The sequence below is a fragment of the Carassius auratus genome, linkage group LG28B (genome assembly GCF_003368295.1).
Source record: "Carassius auratus strain Wakin linkage group LG28B, ASM336829v1, whole genome shotgun sequence".
Lineage (NCBI taxonomy): Eukaryota > Metazoa > Chordata > Actinopteri > Cypriniformes > Cyprinidae > Carassius > Carassius auratus.
In genome coordinates, this window is record NC_039293.1 from 7,203,254 (window position 1) to 7,228,519 (window position 25,266).

At 40.3% G+C, this 25,266-nt stretch overlaps 1 protein-coding gene across 2 annotated transcripts in view; it reads right to left on the reverse strand.

Annotated features, from left to right (window-relative positions):
• Window positions 1-1,564: 1,564 nt before the first annotated feature.
• Window positions 1,565-25,266, reverse strand: part of LOC113067370 (zinc finger protein 271-like) — a 45,477-nt gene continuing 21,775 nt past the window's right edge. For both annotated transcript variants that reach the window (XM_026239738.1, XM_026239739.1), the window contains 3 exons: window positions 23,708-23,869; window positions 4,258-4,419; window positions 1,565-4,047 (listed from right to left, as the gene is read on the reverse strand). In XM_026239738.1, coding sequence (XP_026095523.1) covers window positions 3,074-4,047; window positions 4,258-4,419; window positions 23,708-23,869 — 1,298 coding nt within the window. In that variant the 3' untranslated portion in view covers window positions 1,565-3,073. The remainder of the gene's footprint in view (window positions 4,048-4,257; window positions 4,420-23,707; window positions 23,870-25,266) is intronic.

A 25,266-nucleotide genomic window follows, 5' to 3' on the forward strand; every position in this document is an offset into this window, starting at 1 on the left:
CTGACATGTAGGGTCAGGGATAATCAGAATTGGGGCTGAAATGAAACAGCTCTTAAGTTTAGCAAACACAGCCTCAGCTGTGTCTGACCACCTGAACGCAGTCTTGGCGGAGGTCAAGGCGGTCAGAGGCGCGGCTAGTTTGCTGAAGTTGTGAATGAAACGCCGGTAAAACTCTGCTTGTAATAACCTAGAACACTGTCTAAGACTTGATGGTTGCTCTGTCAATTCTTCGTCATCAGTTAGGAACCTAGGTGTGCTATTTGATCGCAATCTTTCCTTAGAAAGCCACGTTTCTAGCATTTGTAAAACTGCATTTTTCCATCTCAAAAATATATCTAAATTACGGCCTATGCTCTCAATGTCAAATGCAGAAATGTTAATCCATGCATTTATGACTTCAAGGTTAGATTGTTGTAATGCTTTATTGGGTGGTTGTTCTGCACGCTTGGTAAACAAACTACAGCTAGTCCACAATGCAGCAGCAAGAGTTCTTACTAGAACCAGGAAGTATGACCATATTAGCCCGGTCCTGTCCACACTGCACTGGCTCCCTATCAAACATCGTATAGATTTTAAAATATTGCTTATTACTTATAAAGCCCTGAATGGTTTAGCACCTCAGTATTTGAATGAGCTCCTTTTACATTATACTCCTCTACGTCCGCTACGTTCTCAAAACTCAGGCAATTTGATAATACCTAGAATATCAAAATCAACTGCGGGCGGCAGATCCTTTTCCTATTTGGCGCCTAAACTCTGGAATAACCTACCTAACATTGTTCGGGAGGCAGACACACTCTTGCAGTTTAAATCTAGATTAAAGACCCATCTCTTTAACCTGGCTTACACATAACATACTAATATGCTTTTAATATCCAAATCCGTTAAAGGATTTTTTGGCTGCATTAATTAGGTAAACCAGAACAGGAAACACTTCACATAACACCCAATGTACTTGCTACATCATTAGAAGAATGGCATCTACGCTAATATTAGTCTGTTTCTCTCTTGTTCCGAGGTCACCGTAGCCACCAGATCCAGTCTGTATCCAGATCAGAGGGTCACTGCAGTCACCCGGATCCAGTACGTATCCAGACCAGATGGTGGATCAGCACCTAGAAAGGACCTCTACTGCCCTGAAAGACAGCGGAGACCAGGACAACTAGAGCCCAGATACAGATCCCCTGTAAAGACCTTGTCTCAGAGGAGCACCAGGACAAGACCACAGGAAACAGATGATTCTTCTGCACAATCTGACTTTGCTGCAGTCTGGAATTGAACTACTGGTTTCGTCTGGTCAGAGGAGAACTGACCCCAACTGAGCCTGGTTTCTCCCAAGGTTTTTTTCTCCATTCTGTCACCGATGGAGTTTCGGTTCCTTGCCGCTGTCGCCTCTGGCTTGCTTAGTTGGGGTCACTTCATCTACAGCGATATCATTGACTTGATTGCAAATAAATGCACAAACACTATTTAACTGAACAGAGATGACATCACTGAATTCAATGATGAACTGCCTTTAACTATCATTTTTACATTATTGACACTGTGTTCCTAATGAATGTTGTTCAGTTGCTTTGATTTATTTGAAATTAGTCATTCTTGACCCAAATTTTTCATCTAAAAAAAACATATTTAAAAGATGGCTAAAACTTTGAAAATTAACATTGTACATTTTAGATGTATTTGGAACTTTCTGACTATAGATGCATCTAATTTATATTAAATGTGATGAAAATTCCGCACTTTCATTATTGCATGATGAGTTGGTCACAGGCATGTAAAACAGCAATAAGGCCCATGAAATCATTGTATAAAAGTTCATGACAACAAATTTCAGCTATTTCATCACTGTCATATTCTTAAAAAACATAGTATATTTAGTTTTGAAAACATAATTAAGCTTTCTTAAGTATGGCCATCAGACAGTGGAACAAGTTGGCAATAGAGTTTTTATTCGTAAATTTTTACACTTTTTTTTTTACATCAGGCCAAAAAATGGCTTCTTCTAAAACAAACATGTTCACATAATGCATTGTAATTGATGTATACATGAGAGTGTATTTGTTAATGAATGTTGAGGAATAAAAGGGTCTGGTAATTTTAATGCTGTTTTGGGGTAAATGTATTATTAATATGTGTATCTATTTGTCATCAGCCTGCCCAGGGACTACAGGTGGAAATTAGCATAAGCGCTACAACCTGGTATAATGCATCTCTCCTTTCTAAGGTTAATGTATATTTTACAGTGTACCTGTTCAAATAAATAAATAACATAAACATACAAAAGCCCCTTTCACACTGCCATTCCAGAAAATACACGGGTAATGTGTCCCGGCAATTGTTCCTGGGTTGCTACATTTTGCCCCTTTCACACTGCCAGTGATTACATGGAATATGTGCGTGCGTACACACACAACCCGTAAAGGTCCTGTAAAGACACGTGACATAAGGATATTTTTATCCTTGCGAAAGTTGATCAGCCTTCAAAACACCTGGTAAAAGAGTAGCACGCTAATGTGCATCATCACTACGACACCATTTACGGCATTATTTTTGTTCACACCGAGTTCATTCCAGGACTGAACCCAGCAATGTTACTAGGTCTCCGACCCGGGATCAATCCTGTTTGCGTTCACACAGAAGGTGATCTGGCAATTTTCCGGGTCCAACGTGCAGTGTAAAAGGGGCTAAGGCGTCCTGAACAAGAGCAGTTTGTAAAAACTTTAATGAAGAAAAGCAAAAGAGTAAGCAAACTACAAGTGACACATATTCATTATGTGAACAACAGGAGATATAATTTATATCTTGCAGAAAAATTAAAAACAAGGATTTTATTTTTTACATTATTCTTTGTTGAGGAACTCCATCTTTGAGTTTATCTAAATCAATCAGTTGATTCTGCTGGTTCTGAAGATGAAGATTAACTTTATTCACTGTGAAAACTTTAGATAATGTTTCTTCATCATGTCACTTGTGATGACAGATGTATGCAGATGATATTTCATAGCTTGATTCATTACTGTGTCATCTTTTTGTAATGATGCGAAACAGACCTGAAAGATCTGAAGATGATCTACTTAATGTGATTGTTTTTTGTATGTCTGTGTAGGGCAGAATATTGACTGAAATGCTTCCCACATGCAGTGCATTGATACGGTTTCTCTCCAGTGTGAATCCTCTCGTGTGTTTTCAGATGTGATGACTGACTGAATCTCTTATCACAGTGTGAACACTTGTAAGGTTTCTCTCCAGTGTGAATCCTCTCATGTCTTTTTAGGTCTCCTGTCTTACAGAATCTCTTGTCACAGTGTGAACACTTGTAAGGTTTCTCTCCAGTGTGAATCCTATGGTGCTGTTTCAAACCGCTCGCTGAAGTAAAAGTCTTTTCACACTCAAAGCACATGTAATCTCTCACACCAGAATGTATTTTCTGATGTATTTTCAAATATTGAAGACGTGAAAAACTCTTTCCACACAAATGACATGAATGTGGTTTCTCCTTTGTATGAACTCTCAGGTGTGTTTTCAGGTCTGAAGTACTCAAAAATGTTTTCCCACATTGATCACATGTGTGCAGTTTCTCTCTAGCGTGGATGTTTATGTGCCTCTGAAGGTTTGCTGATCCTGAAAAACTCTTTCCACACTGACCACAAGTGAACAGCTTCTCTCCAGTATGAACTCTCATATGCACCAAAAGACTTCCTTTTGTTGTTAATCTCTTCCCGCACTGATCACATGCATATGGTTTTTCTCCAGTGTGGATCCTTTTATGTTTATTCAGGTGTCCAGACTGATTGAGTCTCTTGTCACAGTGTGAACACTTGTAAGGTTTTTCTCCAGTATGAACTCTCATGTGAACATCAAGAATATGTTTATATTTGCAGCTCTTTCCACACTGAGTGCAGGTAAAAGATTTATTGGCTCTTGTTTTCTTTAATAATATCTGTTTGCTTTCACAGCTACTCAAGTGGTTTTCTCCAGTTTTTAAGTGAATTTTCTCCTCAACTTCTCTCAATTCTTCATTGTCCTCATTTTCTTCAGTCAACTCTGAAATAACAGCAAAAAGCATTTATTTGTCATTAACTCATTAAAAAGTGAAAAGACACAAAGTTAAACCCTAATGTAACAGCGGGTTCTGTATTTGATTTAGTAATATAATTGAATATCTCTAAATATATTTCCAATTACAACAAACACAATATAAATGTACTTAGAACCATCATCATTATTAATGAAGAATGAAGAATAAGCACCAACCTGTTAGTTCTTCAGTGTGTTCAGTGTGTTTAATTCTGCAGGGTTCTGGATCTCCCATCTCCTCTCTTTCCTCTTTAATAAACTCAGACTTTACAGAAATCTTCCTGAAGCTTTGATGCTCATCTTCACTTGTAAACTGATGGGAATATTCCAGCTGAATTTCTGTGTGGAAGCAGCAGATTTGCCATAATCAAAAAAAAAAAAGTAACGTGACATTCAGCCAAGTATGGTGACCCATACTCAGAATGTGTGCTCTGGATTTAAACCATCCAAAGTGCACACACACACAGCAGTGAACACACACACACACACACACACTGTGAGCACACACCCGGAGCAGTGGACATCATTTATGCTTCAGCGCCCGGGGAGCAGTGGGGGTTCAGTGCCTTGCTCAAGGGCACCTCAGTCGTGACTGTAGTTAAAGGCACTGCAGTTATTATATCACTATATTAAAAGAGTGTAGACACAAGGGGGGGGGGGGGTGATGGATAAGACACATGCCTTAGGTGTGAGAGACCCGGGTTCGAATACACTGTGAAACACCAATGTGTCCCTGAGCAAGACACTTAACCTCTAGTTGCTCCAGAGGCGTGCGACCTCTGACATACAGTACAGACCAAAAGTTTGGACACACCTTCTCATTCAAAGAGTTTTCTTTATTTTCATGACTATGAAAGTTGTAGAGTCACACTGAAGGCATCAAGGGCTATTTGAGCAAGAAGGAGAGTGATGGGGTGCTGCTGATGACCTGGCCTCCACAGTCACCGGACCTGAACCCAATCGAGATGGTTTAGGGGTGAGCTGGACCGCAGACAGAAGACAAAAGGGCCAACAAGTGCTAAGCATCTCTCGGGGAACTCCTTCAAGACTGTTGGAAGACCATTTCAGGTGACTACCTCTTGAAGCTCATCAAGAGAAAGCCAAGAGTGTGCAAAGCAGTAATCAAAGCAAAAGGTGGCTACTTTGAAGAACCTACAATATGACATATTTTCAGTTGTTTCACACTTTTTTATTATGTATATAATTCCATAGATAATTCCACATGTGTTAATTTATAGTTTGATGACTTCAGTGTGAATCTACACTCTAAAGAAAACTCTTTGAATGAGAAGGTGTGTCCAAACTTTTGGTGTGTACTGTATATAGCAATTGTAAGCTGCTTTGGATAAAAGCGTCAGCTAAATGAATAACATAATGTAATGTAAAAGTATGAGTGTCGAGCACATCAATTTAAAAGTCTCATACAGTAACATTGAATGCAGTAATGCCACAGCCATATCACCCTGCAGCCTAAGACTGGTCACCCGCTGACGCTTAGCAGGGTTGAGCTGGTCAGTACCTGGATGGGAAACCTCCTGGAAAAACTAGGTTGCTGTTAGAAGAGGTGTTAGTGAGGCCATCAGGGGGTGCTCACCCTGTGGTCTGTGTGGATCCTTATGCCCCAGTATAGTGGCCTCCTAATAATCCCCAACCATTGAATTGGCTCTATCATTTAGAGTCTTTTATGATTTTCTGGTCCTGTTGGTGTCGCTGTTGGACAGTGTTTTCTCTACTTCCTGTTGGCCTTCTGTAGCTAATCATAGCTCCGTGTAGCTGTTTTTATTTTATTTTTTTCTCTATAATCTTTCTTACTATCACTGTCTGTTTGTTTGTTTTTTAAATTGTAAAATATAACTTAATTCACACTATATTTCTGATATTATCGATCAATCTTATCAGATTAACTTTGATCGTTCACTCTTCCGTGACTGCAGTACACCTGCAAAGCGTTAGCACTCGTTAGCTTGTCATTAGCGTTTTCTCCTCTCCTCTCCTCTCTCACGCTGCAGTTTTCCACAAGTTCATCAAACAACCGCAGTAAGAATATTTCATCAAGCACGGTGAGTAATGGCTTCTCCTACAATTGTTATTTGCACCTCTTGCCACATGTACAGTTTATCTATCTCTGTCGCTGATGAGGGATTCACATGTGATAAATGCAGGGAAACAGTTAGGCTGACAGAGAAGATTTCAGAATTAGAGACAGGCATCCAAACTTTAATTGAGGACAGTAAGAATGTTAGGGCTCTAGATATGGCTTTGGATGCGTCTAGCTCAGGGATTCCTGTACATTGTCCGGTTCCAGCAGAGCCCCTGCAGCAGGGCAACTGGGTGACGGTGAGGCAGCGTAGTCGTGGGTCAAAACACCGCTCTTCTGTTCCGATCAAAACATTAAACAGGTTCTCCCCACTCAGTGATGCACCCACTGAGAAACCTGATGAAAGTGCTTTAGTTATTGGTGATTCTATTGTACGGAACGTGAATATAGAGACACCAGCCACCATAGTCAAATGTTTACCGGGAGCCAGAGCGCCTGACATCTTGGCAAATTTAAAAGTGCTGGCTAATGCTAAACGTAAATACAGTAAGATTGTTATTCATGCCGGCGCTAATGATGTTCGACTTCGCCAGTCGGAGATCACTAAAAATAACTTTAAAGAGGTGTGTGAACTTGCAAGCACGATGTCAGACACTGTAATATGCTCTGGTCCCCTCCCTGCTTACCGTGGTGATGAGATGCATAGCAGATTGTCATCACTCAATGGCTGGATGTCTAAGTGGTGCCCACAGAATAACATAGGTTTCATAGACAATTGGACGAGCTTTTGGGGCAGACCTGACCTGTTTAAAAGAGATGGTCTTCATCCCTCCTCTTCTCTCTAGAAATATGGCAAATAGTCTTAGTGTTTATACTTGACTAACTGGGGCCCAGGTCAGGAAGCAGACAGACTGGCTAAACCGACCGTCTGCTAGCTGCCTCCCGTCACAGAGGTCAGTTAATTCTCAGCACATAGAGACTCTTTCACCTAGATATCACACTATAGAGACTGTGTCTGTTCCACGAACTAGAAAATACAAAAAACGTCCAAACCAAGTTAAGGTTAACAATTTAATTGAGGTTCAACAAATAAAAAACAAATGCAATATGGATAAACAAATGATAAAGATTGGCTTATTGAATATCAGATCCATTTCTATGAAAAACACTTTTTGTAAATAATATGGTAACTGATCATAATATAGATGTGCTCTGTTTGACAGAAACTTGGCTAAAACCTGATGATTACATTATTTTAAATGAGTCCACCCCCCAAGATTATTGTTATAAACATGAGCCGCGTCTAAAAGGCAAAGGGGGAGGAGTTGCTTCAATTTATAACAACGTTTTCAGGATTTCTCAGAGGGCAGGCTTCAAGTATAACTCGTTTGAAGTAATGGTGCTTCATATAACATTATCCAGAGAAACCAATGTACATGATAAATCCCCTGTTATGTTTGTACTGGCTACTGTATACAGGCCACCAGGGCACCATACAGACTTTATTAAAGAGTTTGGTGATTTTACATCCGAGTTAGTTCTGGCTGCAGATAAAGTCTTAATAGTTGGTGATTTTAATATCCATGTCGATAATGAAAAAGATGCATTGGGATCAGCATTTATAGACATTCTGAACTCTATTTGTGTTAGACAACACGTTTCAGGACCTACTCATTGTCGAAATCATACTCTAGATTTAATACTGTCACATGGAATTGATGTTGATAGTGTTGAAATTATTCAGCCAAGTGATGATATCTCAGATCATTATTTAGTTCTGTGTAAACTTCATATAGCCAAAATTGTAAATTCTACTTCTTGTTACAAGTATCGAAGAACCATCACTTCTACCACAAAAGACTGCTTTTTAAGTTATCTTCCTGATGTATCCGAATTCCTTAGCATATCCAAAACCTCAGAACAACTTGATGATGTAACAGAAACTATGGACTCTCTCTTTTCTAGCACTTTAAATACAGTTGCTCCTTTACGCTTAAGGAAGGTTAAGGAAAACAGTTTGACACCATGGTATAATGAGCATACTCGCACCCTAAAGAGAGCAGCCCGAAAAATGGAGCGCAGCTGGAGGAAAACAAAACTAGAGGTATTTCGTATTGCTTGGCGGGAAAGTAACATATCCTACAGAAAAGCATTAAAAACTGCTAGATCTGATTACTTTTATTCTCTTTTAGAAGAAAACAAACATAACCCCAGGTATTTATTCAATACAGTGGCTAAATTAACGAAAAATAAAGCCTCAACAAGTGTTGACATTTCCCAACACCACAACAGTAATTACTTTATGAACTACTTTACTTCTAAAATCGATACTATTAGAGATAAAATTGCAACCATTCAGCCGTCAGCTACAGTATCACATCAGACAGTGCACTATAGACCCCCTGAGGAACAGTTCCACTCATTCTCTACTATAGGAGAGGAAGAATTGTATAAACTTGTTAAATCATCTAAACTTACAACATGTATGTTAGACCCTATACCATCTAAGCTCCTAAAAGAGGTGCTTCCAGAAGTCATAGGTCCTCTTCTGACTATTATTAATTCCTCATTGTCATTAGGATATGTCCCCAAAACCTTCAAACTGGCTGTTATTAAGCCTCTCATAAAAAAAACCACAACTTGACCCCAGAGAACTTGTTAATTATAGACCAATCTCGAATCTCCCTTTTCTGTCCAAGATACTAGAAAAGGTGGTATCCTCACAATTATATTCCTTCTTAGAGAAAAATGGTATATGTGAGGATTTCCAGTCAGGATTTAGACCGTATCATAGTACTGAAACTGCTCTCCTTAGAGTTACAAATGATCTGCTCTTATCATCTGATCGTGGGTGTATCTCTCTATTAGTTTTATTGGATCTTAGTGCTGCGTTTGACACAATGGACCACAACATTCTTTTGCATAGGCTGCATTAATTAGGTAAACCGGAAACACTTCCCATAACACCCGATGTACTTTCTACATCATTAGAAGAATGGCATCTCCGCTAATATTAGTCTGTTTCTCTCTTGTTCTGAGGTCACCGTGGCCACCATCTGGTAAGTGCTTCCGTAGCCTGATGGCAAAAACCGAAAGACTCAGGAGGAGTTTCTTCCCCCAGGCCATCAGGCTCTTAAACTCTAAACCAGCTTCTTAAAATCCTCATGCCTCCACTTAATGTTCACTTTATCTTTTTCACTTTATTCACTACCTCACATAGACACACTGATAGTGTCGCCCTGTTTTGCACATTTGCTTCTTGTACATTCCTGTGTATCTTAATATTTAAGACTACAGTTTACATTCATGCACATTATTTTGCGTTCTATATTTAATTCTACAATATACATCTTTTTTATATTTTATTCTTATATTTTTATTATTTACTTTTATTTCATTCTTACACAGCTATATTTATGTTGTTTTCTTTAATAATTGCACTGTCCATGGAGCGGACCTGACTCACATTTCATTGCTGGTTATATATGCTATATATAATTTTGTATGTGACGAATAAAAATCTTGTGGCCTGTAACATGAAGCCGGTTTCCATTTTTACCCAGGTAAGTTTCACATTTAGCTTGAGCAAACTCTTACTTTTCAGACTTAAGAAGATGGGCTGGGGTTTTGAACAGGTTTATTCACCATGGTAAGTTATGATACAAGGCTACCCTGCCCCGGAGCAGGTTTTATCCTGGGTTAGAGATATATATACCCTGGAGAATATATTTTGTGCCTCTTTTCGTATGGCACCACAATGCGTCATTCACTTGCAGAATGCAAGCTTCTGTGCAGTGCATACGTTTGAACTAGTGAGTTTATGTATATTATTGCAACTCCAGTGGTCATCTTGTAGGCAAACATCAACACCTTGAATTTGATGTGAGTGGCTTTTAGCATCCAGTGCAAATCTGATGAAGAGAAGTGTAACGTGAGCTTTCTTGATAGTACGTGCATGAAGGCCCGCCAAGAGGCCTAGTCTGTCTGGAGAGAGACAATAGTCTAGTCTGGAGAGAGCTTGGACAAGAAGTTTTGCAGCTTGCTCTGACAGGAAGGGTCTAATCTTTCTAATATTGTAAAAGGCAAATCTACAGGACCAGGTCGTTGTAGCAATGTGGTCTGTGAAGCTTAACTGATCACCAATCAAAACACTTAGGTTTCTGGCTGTCCTGAAAGGAGTTCTGGTTGATCAAACCAGCATTATAGAGCAGCTGTGATGAAATTATTGATTCACACCATGAACACACACCCGGAGCAGTGGGCAGCCATTTATGCTGCTGCACCCGGGGAGCAGTTGGGGGTTCAGTGCCTTGCTCAAGGTCCGAGACTCGAACCCACAACCCTAGGGTTAGGAGTAAAACTCTAACCACTAGGCCACGACTTCCCTTTAATCTGAACTCTTCCTTGCTGGTTAACTGTGTCAAAAGCAGAAGAAAGATCCAGCAAGAGGAGTACTGAGGATTTGGAAGCTGCAGCCCTGCAGTCTCAGGGCTTCAGTAACCGAGAGCAGGGCAGTCTCAGTTGACTGGCCACTTTTGAAGCCAGATTGGTTGCTATCCAGGAGGTTGTTCTGTGCAAGAAACATGGAGAGTTGAACACAACTGGCTCAAGTGTCTTTGCAATGAATGGAAGGGATATGGGTCTGTAGTTTTCGATTTAGAAAGTACTTGATTTAGAAAGAGGTTTTTAAGCAGTGGGCTTGCCCTAGTTCACTTAAATGCTGTGGGAAATGTACCCGTGTGAATAGAGGTGTTGATAATGTAAGTAAGTGAAGGTATGAAGGAAGAAGAAATGGTCTGAAGGAGGTGAGTGATTATGTTGTGGTAGTATGTTGTTTTTAGCAGTGGAGACATTTGCAGAGAAGAGTGGAGTGACTGATACACACTAAGGTTGGTAGAGTGTTTGGATTTGCACTATTTCCACTCTGCAGCCCTGAGTTTAGATGTCTTCACGGAGAACATCAGACAGCCAAGGGGCAGAGGGGGTTGTGCCTGCTGGCCTGGATGAAAGTGGGCAAAAGTTGTCTAAGCAAGATGTTAGAGTGGAGCAGCACTGTTTGTGTTCAGTGCTAAAAACTGAGAAAGGGAAGGAACTGAAGATGAAACCATAGAGGATAGGCGAGAGGGAGAAAATTGAGCGTAGGTTACGCTGAAAGGTGACCTGTGTCCGGAGTTAGTGTGACGTAAGAAGTGTTGAGGAAGGGGCCTGAGGTGTGCAGTGGAGTAGCTAAAGTGTTGTCAGGTGAGATAGGGAGACCAGCACCTCCAGCACAGTCCCCCCCTTCCCAATCGTGCGAGGGCTGTGGCAAAAAATTTGCTTTGTAAACAGCAGACTGGCAGTTCCAGAGACCAATTGGAATAGAGAGCTGGGTTTTCTGTCTTTTTGCTTGTTTTCGGTTTTATCTGCTGTGCACAAATGCAGTGCACTACTAATGTACAACAGACAGGAATTGCTTACATTTACATTTACATTTAATCATTTAGCAGACGCTTTTATCCAAAGCGACTTACAAATGAGAACAATAGAAGCAGTCAGGTCAACAAGAGAACAACAACAGAATACAAGTGCCATGACAAGTCTCAGTTAGTCTAGTATAGAACACTTAGCCAGGTATATATAATTTTTTTTTTTTTTTTTTTTTTTATTAAATGAAAAAAGAGACAAGAAAAGGAAAAGTACTGGTGTTAGTAGGTTAGGTGCAGGCGAAAAAGATGAGTTTTTAGATGTTTCTTGAAAATGAGTAAAGACTCAGCTGTACGAATTGAGATTGGGAGGTCATTCCACCAGCTGGGCACAGTCCAGGAAAAGGTCCGTGAGAGTGATTTTGAATTTCTTTGGGATGGCACCACAAGGCGTTGTTCACTTGCAGAACGCAAACTTCTTGAGGGCACATAGGATTTAACCAGTGAGTTTAGGTAAGTTGGTGCCGTGCCAGTGGTCGTCTTGTAGGCAAGCATCAGTATCTTGAATTTGATGCGAGCAGCTACTGGTAGCCAGTGTAACCTGATGAGGAGAGGAGTAACATGAGCTTTTTTTGGCTCATTGAAGACAACCCTCGCTGCTGCATTCTGGATCATTTGCAGGGGCTTGACAGTACATGCAGGAAGGCCCGCCAAGAGAGCATTACAATAGTCCAGTCTAGAGAGAACAAGAGCTTGGACAAGAAGTTGGGTTGCTTGCTCTGACAGGAAGGGTCTAATCTTCCTAATGTTGTATAAGGCAAACCTGCAGGACCGGGTCGTTGTAGCAATGTGGTCAGTGAAGCTTAATTGATGATCCATCACAACTCCTAGGTTTCTGGCTGTCCTCGAAGGAGTTATGGTTGACGAGCCTAGCTGTATAGAGAAGTTGTGATGAATCAATTGGTTAGCTGGAATCACCAGTAGTTCAGACTTTGTAAGGTTAAGCTGAAGGTGAAGGTCATTCATCCAGCTAGAAATGTCACTCAGACAGGCTGAAATGCGAGCAGCTACCGTCGGGTCATCAGGCTGGAATGAGAAGTAGAGTTGGGTGTCATCAGCATAGCAGTGATAAGAAAAGCCATGCTTCTGAATGACAGATCCTAAAGATGTCATGTAGATGGAGAAGAGAAGTGGTCCAAGTACTGAGCCTTGAGGAACCCCAGTAGCAAGGTGGTGTGACTGTGAAACATCACCCCTCCAAGACACACTGAATGATCTGTCAGAGAGGTAGGACTTAACCCACAGGAGAGCAGTTCCAGAGATTCCCATCTTTCTGAGGGTGTACAGGAGAATCTGGTGGTTAACGGTGTCAAAAGCAGCAGACAGGTCCAGTAAGATGAGTACCGAGGATTTTGAAGCTGCTCTTGCTAGTCGCAGGGCTTCAGTAACCGAGAGCAGAGCAGTCTCAGTTGAGTGGACGCTTCTGAAGCCAGATTGGTTGCTGTCCAGGAGGTTGTTCTGTCCAAGGAACATAGAAAGCTGGTTGAACACAGCCCGCTCAAGTGTCTTTGCAATGAATGGAAGCAGGGATACCGGTCTGTAGTTTTCAAGAAGCGCTGGATTTAGAGATGGTTTCTTGAGCAGTGGGCTTACCCGAGCCTGCTTGAATGCTAAGGGAAATGTTCCAGATTGAAGAGAAGAGTTGATAATGTGAGTAAGTGAAGGTATGACTGAAGAAGAGATCGCTTGAAGGAGGTGAGTGGGGATAGGATCAAGTGGACAAGTAGTAGGATGATTGGACATGAGAATTTTGGAGACGTCCATCTCTGAGAGTGGGGAGAAGGAGGATAAAGAGTGTGCATCGGTCATTGTGAAGTTTTCCTCAGTCTGCGGTGTGGAGAATTGGTCACTGATGGATCTTGTCTTATTTGTGAAGAAAGCTGCAAAGTCGTCCGCTGTAAGAGTCGATGGAGGAGGTGGAGGCGGCGGATTAAGAAGAGAAGAGAAAGTCTTGAAGAGTGTCCGAGCATCACAGCAGCTGTTAATTTTGTTGTGGTAGTAGGATGTTTTAGCTGTGAAGACATTTGCAGAGAAGGAAGAGAGGAGAGATTGATACACACTGAGGTCCGTAGAGTTTTTTGATTTCTGCCATTTCCTCTCTGCAGCCCTGAGTTTAGAGCGATGTTCTCGGAGAACCTCGGACAGCCAGGGGGCAGATGGGGCAGTGCGTGCTGGTCTAGACAACAGTGGGCAAAAGTTGTCCAAGCAAGATGTTAAAGTGGAGCAAAGAGTGTCCGTAGCACTGTTAATGTCCAGAGCAGAAAACTGAGAGAATGGTGGAAGAGAGGATGAAACCACAGCAGATAGGTGAGATGGAGAGAGTGAGCGTAGGTTCCGTCGAAAGGTGACCTGCGTTGGAGTGTTTGCCACTTCAGGAGTAAGTGCTAGGTTAGCAGTAATGAGGAAGTGATCAGATGTGTGCAGTGGAGTAACTGAAGTGGTGTCCACAGAGCAACACTCTGTGAATTGGCGATGCTGTACATCGCCAATTCAGCCAACCATATTGAATTTAATGTTTTTATACCTCCGGAGCTACAACACATTAGTTGCTCCCAAAGTCAATGCCACCACCCCCAGGAAGGCCCCGCAGCACCAAGCTAGAGCAAGGTAGCTGACCCGAGGAGAGCACTCCGGAGATGGCAACGCAAGCGAGGCAAGAGGGGAGGGCTTCATGCTAAGCTAAAAGTTTGCACTAGCCGACCACCGCTACCCAGCCTGTTGTTAGCTAATGTGCAATCTCTGGAAAACAAACTGGACGAGCTCACAGCAAAGCTTACATCACAAGTGGGAAATAAGAAAATGTGCTCTGATTTTCACAGAGACCTGGCTCTCAGAGAAAGTCCCGGAATCTTCTGTTCTACTACAAACTTACTCCCAATAGTGTGAATTCCCATGTGTCTTTTAAGGGTTTAGTTTTGAGTAAAAATTCTCCACAATGTTTGCAGGATATACCTCTAGTTCCTGTCTTCTGAGCTCTCATTTTGAGGTGAACTCCCTTGTATTTGTTTCTATACACCTTAGACCTGAAGGTGCTGAAAGAGGAGGGTCAAGAAATGAATGAAAATTAAGAAAAGTACCTGGTTGAAGAAAATTAAGATTTCAAAACAAGAAAAATATTTTAGCTGCTCGCAGAACAGACAAACACAATGATAGTTGTTAAAAAAAATACCCTGCACCTTCAAGCTTTATAATTGTAGTGAATGGAAGAAAAATACTAACCCTGGTGCCATGTTGAACTACATCTCAACTGCGTCACACCAATAGGCTGTTTCCGTTTGGCGAGATATTCTCCAAAATGGCACCAGGGTGAGACTATGTCAGTCTTTGTACTTCCGCTCAATTTAATTTTCACTTCTGTACTCACTAAGTTTCTGGACTTGGGAACATTTCAGTTGTGTTGCCTCCTATGCAGGGTCAGAGAGCTCCAGATTAAATCTAAAATATTCAGATTCCATTGTCACTCAAATTTTTTTGGAAATAATTTGTGTTCCTAAGATGAACAAAGGTCTTGCGGGTTTGAAATTACATGAGGTTGAGTTATTAACCCTCTGGAGTCGATTAACGCGTATACGCGTTTTGCGGCTTAATCTCCTGATACGCAAGTCAAATGTTAATATTCCTCAAAATCTCACCCCCTGTTCAGTGACACTATAAAACTAGAAACAAACAGGATATATTTTAAAATATTCTGATTGTGTTCGTCTGAAAGAAGAAATTCATATACACATAGGACCGCATATACACATTTACTCATCTTAATTTACTTGAGGATGAGTAAATGAAGGCGATAATTTTCATTTTGGGGTGAATTATCCCCAAAACTAACTATAAATTTAATTTAATTTTAAACTATCCCTTTAGCCTACACTTCAGGTCAAAAGCCATAATTAGGAAAATCATATGACATTCTTCAGAAACATCATTAATTCCTGTCGAGCTGTACTGTGAATAAGAATCAAATGAGTTCAGCTTTGAGAAAGACACAAACCTGTTTGTTCCTCAGTATCTTCATGTTTGATGCTGAACACTTCACTTTCTGGAGTATTGTTGTCTTCACTCTCCTCTTTAATAAACGACATCTTTATAATAGTGTGTCATGTGGATGCCGGATGGCATTAATCCAAGAGTCCTTAAAGTCTGTGCTGATCAGATTTGTAGGGTGGTACATTATATTTTTAATTTGAGTCTGCGCTTGGAGAAATTACCTGTTTTATGGAAGACATCATGCATAGTACCAGTCCCCAAGTTAATAAATCCCAAGGAGTTCTCACATTATAGACCAATATCTTTAATGTCACAGTTAATGAAGGTGTTTGAGAGATTAGTACTAGATTACTTAAAGTCAGTATTGTGCGGTGCTGTGGATAAACTTCAGTTTGCTTATAAAACTAGTGTTGGGGTTGACGATGCACTTATATACCTCTTGCATAAATCTTTAAGTCATTTAGAGACCCCAAACAGTACTGTCAGGATTACTTTCTTTGACTTCTCTAGTGCATTTAATACTATTCAGCCCTCACTATTGCAAAGTAAGATGGAAAATGCTGGAGTACATCATGGTATGGTAAATTGGATAATTGACTATCTTTCAAATAGACCACAGTATGTGAGGAGGTTTTAGCTCCATTTTTTTTCACTTTTTATACATCAGATTTTCAGTACAATTCTAAATCATGTCACCTTCAGAAATTTTCTGACGACTCAGCAATTGTTGGCTGTATAACGGACCATGATGAGAGTAAATATAGGGAGCTACTAAAGAGTTTTGTGGACTGGTGTGAGAAAAATGGTCTTAGGCTAAATGCAAGTAAGACAAAGGAAGTTGTAGTTGATTTTAGTAGTTTTTCTCAGCAAGTGGTACCAGTAAAAATAAGAGAGTCAGAAGTTGAGATTGTAAAAACGTACAAGTATTTGGGTGTATATTTGAATAATAAGCTCAATTGGCCTGACAACACGATGCATGTTTATAAGAAAGGTCAAAGTCGTATTCATTTGTTAAGGCGACTGAGGTCCTTTGGTGTAAGTCATGTACTACTTAAGACCTTCTATGATTCTGTGGTCTCATCTGTGATATTGTACTCTGTCACAAGTTGGGGAGGGGGACTGCTAGAAAAGGAGAAGAATAAGTTAAATAAACTAATAAAGAAGGCAGGTTCTGTCGTAGGGAGTGTGTTACCCACCTTTGAGGTGATAATGCAGGATAGAATGATTGGGAAACTCTATTCGATGATGAATCATGATTGTTATCCTTTAAATGAAATAGTTGGTGACTTTATGAGTACCCACAGCTTAAGATTGATCCATCCACGCTGTTACAGGGAGCGTTATAGGAAGTCTTTTTTCCCCAATGGCAATTAGGTTGTATAATCAGTGTTATTTAAGATGACATGCATTTTAGGATTTATGTTTTTGTATATAATTACATTGCTTTTGCAACTTGATACTGGAGAACAAGTTTTTATGTTGCTTGTTAATGTTGTTTTAAAGTTTAATTTATTCATTGTATGGTTGTGCTGCTGTGACATCTAAATTTCCCTTTGGGGATTAATAAAGTTAAAGTTAAGTTGAAGTTAGGTGATGAGAAAGAACCGTTTTGAGTCCAAGGATCTTTGGTGAATGGAAAGTCAAGGCAGAAGGCTTAGGGTTTCCTTAGAAGTGTTCTAGCTCACATCCTCACAATCTAACCAAACCACAGACTGTCTGAGCTATTGTTGGGGCCCACAGAGGCATGCCCATACCAGCTCAGACTCTCCACACGGACAGAGAAGACTTGGCAGAAGAAAAATAATCTGGGCGGAACTGTGTGTGAGCCTTTTAAAGTCTGAGAAGATTTACGCCACTCAGGATGGGCTTGTCCTATGGGAAAGGTTGAAATTCCAAGTGGGAGGCTGGAAATACTGGGGAGTTTCTACGAACCTTTGTGTGAAAGCATGGTAATTTGCATATGTAACTGGATCAGAAGTTGATATTAGTGTTGTCACGATACCAAAATTATTGTTTCGATACCGATACCTACTCAAGAATTGCGATTTCGATACTTTTTCTATACTTTTCCTGAAAAGGGAAAATACACTCAAATATCATTGCTGTGCTTTATTTTAAAACCGGGACAACACTCTAAACATATAACACAGTAATAAATGAACATATGAACAGCAGATATATTAAACATTTGAACAAAATATGAAATATAAAAATATAAAAAATAAAATAGAGCAATGACATTCAAGGTAAAGAAAGAATAAATTTAGCAGCATTATCTCAGTTATCATAAGAAACTTAGGAGTAATAAATTTATCTTGATTCTGAACTTTGAATAAAAATATGAACAGCGATTATATTAAACAATGTTTCTGAAGTCAGAAGATTAAATGTCAAAAGATAAATAATATCAATTTAAGCAATGGCATTCAAAAAAAAATTTTTAGCAGCAATATCTCAGATACTGTAACTTATTCTGTCAGTTGTGCAACATTTTCTTTCAGAGGAGAAAAGTCAGCCAGTGAGCTTTAGTGAGCGTCATCTTTAGTGAGCGTCATCTTCTTCTACCAGTCGTGGACCGATGGCCACAGTATCACTTGTGCTCGCACGCGCAGTCTAGTGATGCGCGGGTCGGGTTTTTTTCCAAACCACGGGACCCGCTTTTATGAAATTATTTGGCCCGCCCCAGCCCGCAAATAAAGTAACATTTCTTTACCCACCCCGACCCGCGCATCGGGGACATCACAGAAGATACGTTGCTACTAGACTCATCGTATTTCTCGTTCACTGAAGCTCCTCCCTCCACAGCAGCGCGAGCTCGACGCTATTATCAGCACATGCACAGCTCGTGAACAGCTCTGTGAACTGTTTCATCCTGTCAAAGAGTTACTCAAGATGTGAAGGAGCATCTGATTTGTTGAATGTAGTGAACGAATCCGCCCTCCACTGAACGAGATCGAGAGATCTTCTCATCCGTGAACGAGTTGAATGAACTTATACATCTCGTTCGTGAATGAAATGAATGAGTGTACAGGGTCGGTGAGCCAAGCATGTAAATCTCCATCAGCAATCAGCAGATACAAAGCGCAGTTATAGGTGCTGTGCAGATACGCTCATATTTAGCATACAGAACATAACTCCACGTTTAATCCCAGATTAATGTGAATATTATATATGAACTGTCTGACCAAACAAATCGCTGTAGTGCTTTTTTGCTGCTTGCATGAGGAGAAAAAACAAACACAGGCGTCCATAGGGAGGCACTGGAAGCGTGCGTAGCACACACCAACATTAGGGATGCACCGAAATGAAAATTCTTGGCCGAAACCGAAAACCGAAAAAGAGAAAACCAAGGCCGAAAACTGAAACCGAAACACCGAAAGAAATTATGCCAATTACTAGTACCATTGCATTTATTGCTATGACCGTGTACTAACTTTACTAAAATTAAGACATTGCAATTGCATAAATTAATATTAAAGTTTCAAAGATAATTACAATTACATAACTTATTTAAAAAAAAAAAACATAAAAATACAATTAAAAATGATTTGCAAATATTTATTGAGCACATTGCAACAATGCACAGTATAAAATAAAATTCAAACTAAAAATGTATCCCACTCATGTGTATATTTAATAATAATGTACAGGCCTACTGGCCTGCAGAAAGGTTTTAAAATGAACAATTCTCTCATAAAAACAAAGTGCATTTAGGTGAAGTGCATTTGAAATTGTTCTCTGTAGGACTAGAAAGTGCATTACTTCTCCAGTTGGCAAGACTGTTATCACTTCTGGGGATGGGGACTTCAGACAGATAACCATCTAGCTGTTGAGCAGTTGAGCTTGTCATCTGCCTGACATTTGACAAATATTTGAGAGAGTGTATTTAAATAGGGCCAGGGCATAAATAATTTTTTTTATCAAATTAAAGCAGAAATCTAGCATAAATACGGCTACAATCTGATATTATGTATGTATGTTTGTGTGTGTATGTGTATGTGTCTGTTTGTGTGTGTGTGTGTGTGTGTAGTAGCCTAAGAACAAACTAGCCAACGTATTATTATTATTTGAGGCACTTTCTTGCAGAATTTCACTGAACATATCAGACAACGATGGTGCATGCCACTCATCTGGAGCAGAGACCAGTCTTTTCTGCGCTCTGATCAGTCTCCTGCGCTTGGCGCTTCTCCGTCTCCACGCGGCCTGGATCATTTCTCGTGCGCGCTGCCTTATTTCCGCATCCAAGTAACGTTAATGGTCTTTATAACGCGGATCAAGCACATTCGCGATGAAGTGCAGAGAATCCGAAAAGATCTCAATGAGACGCGTGTTAACAGACTCTATAAGACTGTACTTTTCTTTGTTGTTACTTTGTGGTCCGTCTTAATCTCTTTGTTAGGAGGCGTTTTACTGCTGCGAATAAAGGAATATGAAGAGAGATAATGTTCTCACTGGTGTGAAGTGAATGTCGCGTGGAGCTCGTGGTCTGCGCTTTGCAGGTGCACGCGCAGGTCAAGGTTTCTGTTTGCGTCATCACAACATTTCGGCCGTGTTGTTTCGGCGATAAAAGTCTATCGGCCGAAAACCGAAAAGGCCATTTTTGGCCGAAAAAATTTTCGGTGGCCGAAATTTCGGTGCATCCCTAGTTATAACCAACACATGCTCCTCTCAGTAAATGCTAATAAATAATCTATTAGTAGGAAGGGTCATAGGCATCAACATGTTTTAAACGAATGAAAAAAACAGCAATATAATATTCCTTTTGTGTACTTTATATAAACACCCCAAATAGAATCATAACAAATAAACAACATTCAAACCGTATTGCAAAAACACACTGCACACAAAGATATTATATATATATACATATATATATATATATATATATATATATATATATATATATATATATATATATATATATATAAAAGTGTGACATAGTCCGGAAAATACGGTGTGTGTATATATAATATATAATATATATATATATATATATATATATATACACACATACACATATATACACACACACACCGTATTTTTCGGACTGTAAGTCGCACCGGAGTATAAGTCGCATCAGTCCAAAAATACATCATGATGAGCAAAAAAACATATAAGTCGCGGTGGACTATAAGTTGCATTTATTTAGAACCAAGAGAAAACATTACCGTCTCCAGCCGTGAGAGGGCGCTCTATGTCTTCAGTGTAGACTACAGGAGAACTGAGCAGCATAGAGCGCCCTCTGGCGGCTGGAGACAGTAATGTTCTCTCTTGGTTCATGTCAAATTAATTTTGATAAATAAGTCGCACCTGACTGTAAGTCACAGGACCAGCCAAACTATGAAAAAAAGTGTGACATAGTCCGGAAAATATGGTGTGTGTATATATATATATAGAGAGAGAGAGAGAGAGAGAGTTCTGTATATTGGTTAAGGTAAGATGCAAGTCTTGATTGTCTTCAAAGAATCAACAGATGTGAAGGTTTGATGGTAAATGAAACCCAATAATTGTAGATGACAGTCATCAAACATATTTACTTCCTGTCAAAGGGAGTCCACAGCAACAATCAAATCATGAACCTCGTAGAAGTATTCAATGTGGCATAATCCCAACCGGGACCACAGGTTGATACAAATCTTCTCAGCAGATACAAAATGTCCTTCCACAAAACACAAAATGCCTCCTGCTATTTATCTGACAAAAGCATATTGTTGAGGTGGCAGTTAATCTGCACCTTCGGCATCAGTTAATTTTGGGGACGAATTGGCCAGCGTTTAAAGAATTATTGGGGGTTTTATGTACAGATGCCTCACTGGAGGGGAATGTGAGTATGCAGGTGGGAGAGACTGAACCACTGAGTACTGCCTCAGGGGAACAGAGCCAAATCTAGAGAATTATTCTCTCGGAGCGCGATGATTTCCCTCTGGAGCAGGCTCAGGATGAGATGCTGAAACGCGTTTGAACGGGTCAGGACCATCGACGGTCAGCCTCTCCATCCTGGGCAGCCAAAAATCCATATTTTGCAATAATTAAAGATAGGTTGTATTGAGTGACCCAAGACGCTCAGACAAAAGAAGATACAACAAAGTTATTATTTCCTAGGAGCCGCTGGGAAATGCTTTTTCAGACGGCACATTCTAATCCAATGGCTGGTCATTTAGGACAAGGAACGACACTAAATCGCCTCATGACCCGAATTGTTTAGGCCGGCATTCACGAGAATGTGCACAGGTGTATCAGTTGGTAAACCCACAGGCCACCCCAAAAACGCCTTTGAACCCCCTCCCATTAATGCAGGTCCCCTTCGAGAGAGTTGGCATGGACCTCATCGGGCCATTGGAGCGATCAGCACGAGGACATCGTTTTGCATTAGTCACTGTGGATTATGCAACACCATATCCAGAAGCAGTGGGACTCTGCAAGAGTGTCTTTCACCCACAAACGGACGGGCTGGTCGAACGTTTTAATCACACACTTAAGACAATGATTCGTAAATTCGTTCAGGAAGATGGCAAAAATTGGGACAGATGGTTGTAACCCCTGTTGTTCTCAGTGCGAGAGGTCCCGCAAGCCTCCTCGGGGTTTCCCCTCTTCGAGTTGCTCTATGGTCGCCAGCCCAGGGGGGTGCTAGAGGTCATAAGAGAGACTTGGGAGGACGGACCTTCTCAATCTAAAAACGAAATTCAGTTTGTGATGGACCTGGGAACTAAACTCCACACTTTGGGGCACTCTCTATGGAGAATTTGTTACAGGCCCAGGACAAACAGAGCCAGCTGTATAACAAGGGAACCAATTTGTGTAAATGTGCACCGGGAGATAAAGTGCTTGTTTTACTCCCTGCGTTAATTTCAAAATTATGTGCAAAGTGGCAAAGACCATTTGAGGTCACACGGCAAGTTGGAGAGCTCGATTATGAGGTAATACGCTCAGATAGGTGAGGAGCACGTCAAATTTATCACCTCAATCTCCTAAAAAAACTGAATAAGGGAGAATCAGATATGTTGGGAAAAGTAGTTCAGGAAGAACTGACGCATATCCAATGCCACGGGTTGATGAATTGCTTGACCGGCTCGGTACGGCTTGTTTTTTCCCACATTGGACTTAAAGGGTTATTGGCAGATCCCTTTGTCTCCATTATGCAGAGAAAAAACAGCTTTCACGACACCGTTTGGGTTACACCAATTTGTTACACTGCCTTTTGGGTTGTTCGGCGCGCCAGCTACGTTTCAGCGACTGATGGACAGGGTGTTGCGGCCCCATGCTGCATATGCTGCTTATCTAGATGGTATCATTATATTTAGTAATGACTGGCAATTATATTTTTTGCCTAATTATTCGGACCTCACCAGCCCCTGGACTGATTTCACTAAAAAGGAAGCACCAGATACGGTTCAGTGGACGGAGCCGTGCCAGCAGGGTTTACCCAGGTGAAGGCTGCTCTGTGAGGCGGGCCGTTGCTTCACTCTCCTGATTTCTCTCTCCCTTTTCTGTTGCAGACGGACGCGTCAGACAGGGGGCTGGGGAACGCTAGCCATAGAAAGCTAGTGTTTTGTAGAGGATTTTGTTCTTTTTGTTTTGTTTGAGAGTAAAAGTGAGAGGGCCAAGTACTTTTTTCATAAAAAGAAAACAAACAGATAAAATAGAATTAGAACAGAGAGAGCTAGACTTATTTTAACTTGATTGTTTCTTTATTTCTTTATACAGTACGTCCCTGAAACTTTCCATGAATGAGGTATATTGATCTACAAATTATGATTTTATAAACATCATAGGCACAAATTCCATGTTTGTTGTAGGAAGAAAGTTAAAATGTGTTTGTTCAACAACACTTTTGTCTAACATAATTTTTTTTTTGCAACAAAAATACCCAGTTCACAGGAAGTGTCCTGAAGTATTATAATGATATTTGGATTGCTGTATGAGGAATGACCCGAACCTAGAGTAACCCCCCCCCCCCCATATAAAAGTGTAATATGAACTCTAAGTGGAGGAGATGGGGTGGATGCTGATAAAGCTTCAATGGATAGAGGTAAGTCAGCTGTATTTATACCCTAGTGTGCTCCACCTGTGCTAATTAGGCTAAGTATCTGACGCGCTCCTCCCAAACCTTGTTAATAAAATATCATAAAGAATAAACACCAACCTGTTAGTTCTTCAGTATCTTCAGTGTGTTTGATTCTGCAGGGTTCTGGATCTCCCATCTCCTCTCTTTCCTCTTTAATAAACTCAGTCTTTACAGATTTATTCCTGAAGCTTTGATGCTCGTCTTCACTTGTAAACTGATGGGAATATTCCAGCTGAATTTCTGTGGAAGCAGCAGATTTACCATAATCAACAAGAAATCAAGAAGAAATCAAGAAGTGTTGTCTCTTTGTGAATCATTATATCACTTTATTAAAAAAAGTGTTGAGAGAACTGAACTATTTTCTTTAAGTTAAATTATTAACTGAACGCATCTCTGACTCCTGGTCTTCATTCATCACATCTCGTCCTTGGGTTTTAACTATAATTCCCCTACAATTAAGATACACAGGAATCTACAAGAGGCAAATGTGCAAACAGATTGACACTTTCAGGCTAGTGAATGATGAATATCTTACTGATAAATAATATATACCCTGAACACAACTGATCATAAATGAGGCTCAGTCATCTATTAACAAACGTGTGTGTTTATTTTAGCACTTCCTCAGTGAATACACAGCCTGCTAAACTCAAATAAATAGAGATGTGACGAGATGATCTCTAAAATCACAGATTTTATAATGATTACACTAAAATTTAATAACGATATGGACTAGTATCTGTAAATATAAAGAAGCAAAAGGAGATTTAAGTATGAATTAGATACCACTTCTGATACGATAGCTTTGTCTATTTGCCGATTCCGATATCTTAGATATCTATCCGATATATTTATATTATTCTTAAACTAATAATAATAATAATAGGGCTGTGCAAAAAATCGAATTCAATTTTCATTCCCATCTCATCTGTTAAGGCGCTCCTGTAATCAGAATCAGAAAGAGCTTTACCTTAATAATATATATAATCATAGTTAGTAACATCTCCAGCTCGTGCGTTCAGATCAGGGTTGCCAGGTTTTCACAACAAAGCCTGCTGAAGTTACTTCCCAAAACTAGTCAAACACTAGCCCAATCGCTTTCCAGGGGGTTCTCCGATAGATATTGCGTCCCGGGATTAAAATACACATTTTTTGGCATGTTCCCTTGGTAAAATTCACATCATAGGGGCTAAATATCACGTTATTGGGATCGCTTCAAACCGCGGACATGAAAAACAACCGAGGACTTGGCAACACTGGTTCTGGTGGACAGGAGGACATTCTTCAGAAATATCAAAAGACACAAACCTGTTTGTTCCTCAGAATCTTCATGTTTGATGTTGAACGCTTCTGCAATCCTGATGTCTTCACTCTCCTCTTTAATAAACGACATCTTTATGTCACGTGTATCTAAAGAGAGAAGAAAACGGAACTGGTTGTTGGATTGTGGAAAACAGTTCGCTTTCACTGAAACACTTATGTTTGAAATGTTTAACACACAAACCTTTCTTCAGTCGAATTACAAGCTGCAAGTCTGGTTTACAGCGCAGCCTTATGACGTCACACAGACGTTCCCAAATAAAAGTCCCGTTCACGCGCTCAAATCAAACACACACGAATAATAAAACACATAATCA